At 47.2% G+C, this 7500-nt stretch overlaps 2 protein-coding genes across 2 annotated transcripts in view; both read right to left on the bottom strand.

Moving 5' to 3' along the window:
* Positions 1-3805, bottom strand: part of SCP_1104520 (LINE-1 retrotransposable element ORF2 protein) — a gene marked incomplete at both ends in the record, with an annotated part of 4494 nt that extends 689 nt beyond the window's left edge. The window contains one exon of the mRNA XM_027762885.1: positions 1-3805. This exon is cut by the window's left edge and continues 689 nt beyond it. Coding sequence (XP_027618686.1) covers positions 1-3805 — 3805 coding nt within the window.
* Positions 3806-5210: 1405 nt separating this feature from the next.
* On the bottom strand, positions 5211-6533 carry SCP_1104510 (hypothetical protein; the record flags this gene model as incomplete). The annotated part of the gene is made up of 4 exons (XM_027762884.1): positions 5211-5615; positions 5671-5824; positions 5882-6405; positions 6459-6533. The coding sequence occupies 4 exons, from the start codon at positions 6531-6533 to the stop codon at positions 5211-5213; spliced, it is 1158 nt and encodes a 385-aa protein (XP_027618685.1).
* Between the last annotated feature and the right edge of the window lie 967 nt (positions 6534-7500).

Raw genomic sequence — 7500 nt, 5'->3', positions numbered from 1 at the left:
ACTTATCATAGAACTGCCAGGCTGGGGAGCGTTGAGCAGTCATATTTCGTTCTAGCATACAGTCTTTCATATCAGAGATATGTTGCCACTCATCAGGGGTCTTTGTGCGAATTCCCATGAGCATAGTCTGCTGTAGCTGTCTCTCTAGAGAGGAGTCATAGCGCGTGGGTCTATAACCGGCTACAGTTCGGGTCACTCCGGCAGGTTCATCTTCCACTTCAAATCCACGGTTATCGACCTCATTGCGAGTGTTACGCAATTGATCCAACGCTTCATTTCTGTAGTCATTACACCTGGTATGTAGCTCATAGGCACGTCCTCGTGCAACCCATGGGCGTAAGGGCTCACCATCATGTTTGGTGAGACCTCGCAAGAGTTCCTTTTCATACTTCTGGTTAGTTGTAATCCAGGTTTTCTTTGCGGCACGGTAAGGATGCTGGGACAGTTCTTTTAGCCAAGTCTTTATTCCATCCGAGTATTGTAGCTTAGCGGACAAGCGGGCTCGGAGGGCATTTTGTTCTTCTGCGATGCTAGGGAGACCAAGTTCATAGCCTAACGAGTAGCAGTCATACTGTCTCGATTTGCTAGAGCTTCCCATAGCAAGCTTTAGAGCTTTGTTAACGATCCTTTGGATGGGTACAGCATGGGCCAGTTTGTAACCTACCCATTCTGAGCCGTACAGCATCTTAGACATCAGGATGGTCCTGATGACGGTCGCCTTAATGGACATAGGCCATTTAGGGTCACGCAGGAGGGGGCGTATAACATTGAGTACTTTTTCTCCCTTTGCCGCTTGAAGCTTAACAAAGGCGAGTTCATTTCCATCCTTTCCTCTGCTATCACCTACACTCTTTTGCATGGTGATGCCCAGATATTTGTACTCATCAACTATTGGGAGGGGTCCCTCTGGAGTGTCGTAAACATTCTGTCGGTGACGTTCATCTAGTTCTTCATCGCCGGTAATCAGCATTACTCCACATTTAGCAAGCCCCATCTCCATTCCCCATTTAACTCCCCATTCTCGAACATTGTTGCAGAAGCGTTGTGCTTTCTCATCAGTTTCTTCGAGTCCTACCACGTCATCAGCATATTTACCTCCAGGGCACTTATTAGCGACGGACAGTCCAGGGACTGTAATACCACCGCAGGTGGTTTCTCTCAGGAGGTTATTAACAAAGATAATGAATAGGATGGGGGAAAGAGGACAGCCTTGTCGAGTCCCTCGGGCCATTCCAAAGGTACGCGTTCGGTGTCCTCCAGCAGAAACATGGATTCGTGAGGTTCTATACATTGCTTTTATCAACGTCAAGAATTGTCCACGCACTCCCATGTGGTCAAGGATTTTGTACAATGCTTCGTGGTGCACTCTGTCGAATGCCTTCTTGAAGTCAATGAAGATCGCATAGGTGGATTTACCCACTATGTGTCGTCTCCTTACCATTTCCGCTACCGCTATATATTGGGCCACGGCCTCTTCACCCGCTCGGAAGCCGGCTTGTTCTCTTACAAACAATTTTGCCTTCTCCAATCCGGTAGAGAGTCTATTTGCCATGACGCCCAGTAGGACTTTGAATCCTACAGAGATCAAGCTGATACCACGATAGTTGGCCATCAGTTCAGGATCTCCAGATTTGTATAGGCTGCAGACTTCAGCCTCTTTCCATTCTTCTGGAACAACACCCTGAGCCCAGATGGACTTCAGGATGGGGAGGAATGCTTTTCCCATTTTTGTATAGGGAACTTCAGGGAGTTCTATCTCTCCCAAAGCAAAGTTAATAAGCTCCGGTCTTCTCATTCCAGGGCTGTCCATGAGGACTTTTTGCATGCATTCCTCCTTTAACATTTCTTTTAGAACATTAACATGGGTTTCATCATCACCAGTGCTCGTGTTACGCTCCATGTTACGAATGGAGAGCAAGACTTGTTTCCAGGTTAATGGTTCATTTAATCCTTGGAGTTCTGGTTGACGATCCCCTCCCACTTCCACATCGGCCCAGTGGTCTTCATCTTGTGATGGACCTGGGTCAGCATTTGCAAGAGCATCATAGTGATCTGCAATAGCTTCCAATATGGCTTCGGGGGTAACACAAAGCTCTCCTTTGGCATTGCGCACTAAGGGAAGGGCAGACGCATTACGATCATGTTCAATGGAGCTCATGAGACGGGTCCACACCTTTTTGAGGTCGCCCGCTCGAAGGTCAGTAAGGGTGTGTTTCACCGCTTTACGTTCCTCTGTAGTAGCCCATTTTTTATGCGCCATCTCAAAGGTCTTGGTCGCTTTAAGATAGCTCTCACGTACTTCCGCAGTAACCTTGCCTTCAGTGGCCATTTTGGCCAGTTTTTTGGCAAGGGTGTTCCTGCGCTTGTACATGGAAGCAAGCTTTCTGGGGAAGCGGGGCTTATGGGATCCCAAAGCTCTTTTTACCTCCAGCTTCTTGCAAACTTTGTCCATGGTGGATATGAAAGCGTTGGTTCTAGTGTTGAGTTCCTCCTCATCGGAGGCCTCTTCGACGCTCAGGGCGCTCCATTTGTTGTGATTTACTATAGAGCGTCCTTTCCCCTTTATTGCATCAGTGTCGAATCTCATCCGGTTTATTTTTGAGGGAGCCTCCAGTGCAATTGCACGGAATTCCGCTATGACCGGACGATGGTCACTAATGGGGTAGTCTCGATGCACCCTTGGTCTTCTGAGATGTATGCGTCCAGAGGCACTGACTACAATATGGTCTAGCGACTTAGGCGCCCCATTGACAGGGAATCGAGAGAGGGGGGATCCACGGGTTTGGAGCACTTGTAGGCCAGTGATAGGAGGATTGATTTCCTGTCCTATCTGAGCGGCAGACATGTTCCAATCTCCAAGTATTATTATAGGGGCTCCCGGCGTGTGCGTCAGTACACGCTTGTTGATGGCAAGTATTTCACGTATCCGCTTTCTGCGCTCTCTCACAAAGTTACCTCCAGAAGGTAGGTAGATTGCAATAACGTGTACGGGTACAGAATTTCTTGTCAGCCCACTGATTTTTACATGGATGTAATGCCCTTCTTTTTGTTCGACGAGATATGAGGATAGGCTTTGGTGCACTAGCACCGCTTGGCCTCTAAAGCCCGTAGTCCAATTTTGAGCATAGGTGGTGTAACCGGGCACCCTAAGCTGATGCGCTCTATCAGTGACCAGAGTTTCCTGAATGGCACAGACTTTAATCTTTTCCTTACATAATAGCTGCTCCAGCTCTATCGCCTTTGACTTGAACCCATTGAGGTTCAGGGTCATAATACGAGCGGTACGCGAGTTAACAGCAGGAGAGGTCTGTTTTTTCCCATTCGAGTTGACCTTACGGTCTCGCCAGCTCCTCCAAAGGTCAATACGCCACAGACTGACCGCCCTTGAGCGCCATTTGACGCTCGGGTCCAAGTCGCCCTTGGTGGCTTTAACAAACTTTGGTGTGCGCTCTCGGGTCATAGAACTTATAGTCCTTTTTAATCCCGAGCCGACCTCCTTTTTGACCATCATTTCAATGTGCCAAGCGGAGTGCTTTGAGCTGATTTTTTTGAGGGAGATAATTCCCTTGTACATCTCAGGGTTCAGTATCGCTTTTAATTCTGCCCAGATAGCGGGTATGCTCATGCATCCCGTGTTGTATAGGACGAAGCGATCATTATCCTCGAGCTGTGCACGACGCTGGGTGCTCTTTATCAAATTTAACGTGGGGGCTTGGTTTCCTGCAGCGCCACTGTGGAGACCAGCTCCACGCCTCTGTGAGCCGGAGGCGGCGTCAGAACCTGAGTTAGTTTTATGAATAGCCATGATTGTTATAATTCGATAGAGTGCTAGGATCCGCCGAACGCTTCCACAGGGCTGGAGTGCATACGACCAGGTTAATCGTCACACAGCGTCCCTGCTTCCACTCAACTTCACCACCACAACCACCCGTCACTTCCATTATTGACAAACACCCTTAATCGAGCCCCGGTAGGGAGGTCGCGCAGAGCAGTCATCCAGTCCAGCTGGGTGGAGTCGCGTCTGTTACCGTCCGAGTTGTAAGTCTCAGATAAGTGTCCAAGCAGCCAACATGCTTTCGCATGGAATCGCGCGATGTACCGTGACACAAGACCAAACCGAATAAAATACCAGCGCCTTAGCGCAGACACTTGGGAATTTTTTTGCTACGGTTTTGGAGAAGATTAGGTCTCGGCTGTCTGCATTGCTTTTAGTAACCTTTACTGAAGCCCATCAGGAGGGGCCTTTATATACCCTTTGTGCGCTCTTTTGCACTTTTCGAGCATTTGTATAAAGTCCTTTACTGAATACCTGGTGACAGAGCATACAGGGGGGTCAGTTATGGTTCAATAATCATTTGTTGTCTTATAGCAAGGTCTTCTGACCGCTAGAATCACTTAGGAGAATTTTTATAAGCCTCTTTTCTGCGCTTTTTCCGCTTTTTGGCATTTTTTGAAGTCCTCCTTAGAATCCTTTGCTGTAGGGCATGCAACGAAAATTGTTATAGGGTGTAATCTATGTGGATTCACCTTTAGCAAGATTTTTGGACCCTTCAAATCACAGGGGGGTTTTTTATTCTCCCTTTCTGCGCTTTTTTGCGCTTTTTCAGATTTTTGAAGTCCTTGTTTAAATTCTTGGCTTGAAGGGGTTGCCTGCAAGTTGTGGCATACTTAGTAGGGACCATAGGGCCCCTCTTTTCGTCACTTGGGCGCATTATTTTTCGCTCTAGTGGACCCTTTAAAACGCATTTTTCGCATTTTTAGAGGTCTTTGTAGCACTTCTCACAGGGGCATTTATTGTAGGCTTTGTAGTGTGGTCTTGTATGGTTTTGGTGACGCTCTTAGGCCCATTATTAGGCGCCCTAAGCGTCCATTACAATTTTCCTTATTACAAGTCTTATCCCTTTTGCAATGCCCTTGTAACCAAGCCCTTCCTGCAGTCCCCTTCGAGTTTTTTGCTTGAAGTGGGGCTTGGAGCGGTGCTTAGGACGTTCAGGCATGCTTTTTAAAGTCATATTAGGCTTGGTGCGCTTTTTCTGCATTTTTAAAGTGCCTTTAAAGCATTCTTTTTAAGCCAGAGACTTTGTATCTGTCTCCAATCCAGTCCTTACAGTCAAGGGTTTTTTCCCAAGCATCAGGTCAGATTAGGGGGTCCATTTTGGAGCCCAAGACAAACACAGGAAGGTAAGAAGGAACTGTAGGTAGAGTAGGTACTAGTCACTTTCAGTCTTGATGGCCTTGGCTTTTACTACCTTGGCCTTCTTTCTGGAAGGGCCCTCTTCCCTGTCCTCTACCCCTCTAGGCCTCTTGGAGTAAGGTTTCTCTACCTTCCCCTTGGCCTTCTCCTTACCCTTCCCCTTCACAAGGTCATTAATCTGAGCCTTGAGGTCAACCACTTCCTTCTTGAGTGTAAGGATTTCTCCCTTCAACTCTTTCAGGGCAGGCTGTACCTCCACTTCAGGCACAAGATCAATCCACCTTACCAGACCTTCAGGTTCAACCTTTATAGGCTGCCATCCCAAAGGGGCCCTCATCTTCTCCAGCTTATGGAGAGTGTTACAAGCCTTGGGAGCATGGGTCATCCCTGCAAGCCAAGACTTGTTGCACAGAAGGCAAATCTGTAAGGATTTGTCAGTGGCATGTTCAGAGGGTTCAAAGTGGTTAGTAACTCACTTTAATGGCCTTTACAGGCTCTATCTCTCCAAACAAATCCACAAGGGGTAGGTCTATCTCACTGCCAGAGACAGTGTACTTGTCTACCCATTCCTTGTCCTTGGCAAAGCCAAGTCTCAGGAGCCAATTCTCAGTGAGCTTTCCTGACACCTCCCTGGAATTGGTAGGCATCAGTAAGCATGAAAGAGAATCTAAGTGTCTGCAGACATACCTGAGTTGTATCAACTCCCTGTAGTTAGCAAAGGAGCCACAAGCATCCAATAGGCCTTCAACCCCTTCTATGTCAGGGGAAGAGCCCAAGGGCAGTATCCACCATGTAGAAGCCAATTTCCCCTCCCTTTCAGGATGGGGGAAGACTTCATGGGCAGACACATGAGCCCAATGGAAAGGTATACTAATCCTCTCCTCCAAGTGGACTTCCCTGGGGTTAACAGGGATCTTACCAGGGGGAAGAAGGTAGAATGCCCCCTCCAACTCCATTCCAACTTCCTTAGCAAGGAAGCGCCCTTTAAAATATTGGGCTACCAAAGCATCTAGCTGAGCCAGATCCTGAGGCTGGAAGGAAGCTCCAGGCTGAGTGGGGAAGGCTACAAGCACCTCCTGCTCAGAGAACTTCTTGGACAGCTCCCTCTTTTGGTTGTAGGAAAAGAGACCTGAGTCTACATTCTCCTTGCTGCAAGCAGCAAACCAAGTAGCAGAGAGAGCCATCTTAGAAACCTTAGGCTTCTTGGTGGACTGTGCAGTTCAAGGGTCAGTAAGGCTTGTAGTGAACACAAAGGATCACCTACCTCTCCCTTCTTGTCCTTCTTGTCCTTCTTGGCAGAAGGGGAAGGGGTAGTGGGGATAGTACTGGCTCTAGCCATTGCAATGAGTTCAAAGGGAGCTTTGACTGGTTAGGTCTGAGGTGTAGAGGATTGTAACTGTGCAGAACACTGAGGTCCTTAGCCAGAAATCCTCCCCCTTTTATATTCCAAAAAACTCCGCACAAGTGGTGAGATTATTCAGGATCTCCTGATTCCAAATGGTGTGATTTCAGGATCTCCTGATTCCAAATGGTGTGATTTCAGAGTCTCCTGATTCCAAATGGTGTGATTCCAGGATCTCCTGACTTCAAATGGTGTGATTTCAGAATTATTTGATTTCACAAATGAGTCAGTAGGATTATTAATTCAGGGATGGCCTGATTTTTAATTCTGAGATGACCTGTTCTTCATTTATGACATGGTCTGATTTATTCACCGCTTTTTTGGCCACTTTGTAAGCAGGCTTGTAAGCAGGGTGAATCAGATGACATCATTAATCTCATAGACCTTTAGTAAGCTGTGCACAGACCACCTTAGGGCAGGTTCTGTGGGACTTAGGGCATTCTTGCTCCAAGTGTTCACCAGGGTCATTCCACAGGATTGTTCTAAGTCAAAACTGCATAAAATGTCGAAGTTTCTCTTCTAGGTCTTCTAATAGAGTCTTTGGGGTCCTTCCTGATTTTTTGAAAGGTTGTACCCCTTCTATTAAATTTTTAAAGCCGACTTTAATTGGCTTCTAACCCATTTGTAGACTCCCAGACCACTTACAAGTCTTGGGGTCCTTCATGGGCGAAATTTTGCCAAGTCTCAGCTTTGCCTGCCCTAAAGTTACTGGAGAATTTCTGACATTAAAGGCCCCTGCCGTGCAGCAAGCCAGTTTGTACAACATCAATAAGTACTACTAGACTTCCACCAGAGCGACGCTTCAAGAGCTGTCAGGGTTTATACCCCGGGACTTTCATCCCTTCTCTAGTTTCATTCTAGCTTCCTTTCGATATTTGTACACCTTACTTTACTGCACGACAGG

The sequence above is a fragment of the Sparassis crispa genome (assembly GCF_003851025.1).
Source record: "Sparassis crispa DNA, contig_000011F, whole genome shotgun sequence".
In the NCBI taxonomy this organism is placed as follows: domain Eukaryota; kingdom Fungi; phylum Basidiomycota; class Agaricomycetes; order Polyporales; family Sparassidaceae; genus Sparassis; species Sparassis crispa.
The sequence above is the reverse complement of the archived record's forward strand: the minus strand, read 5'-3'. Positions and strand labels throughout refer to the sequence as shown.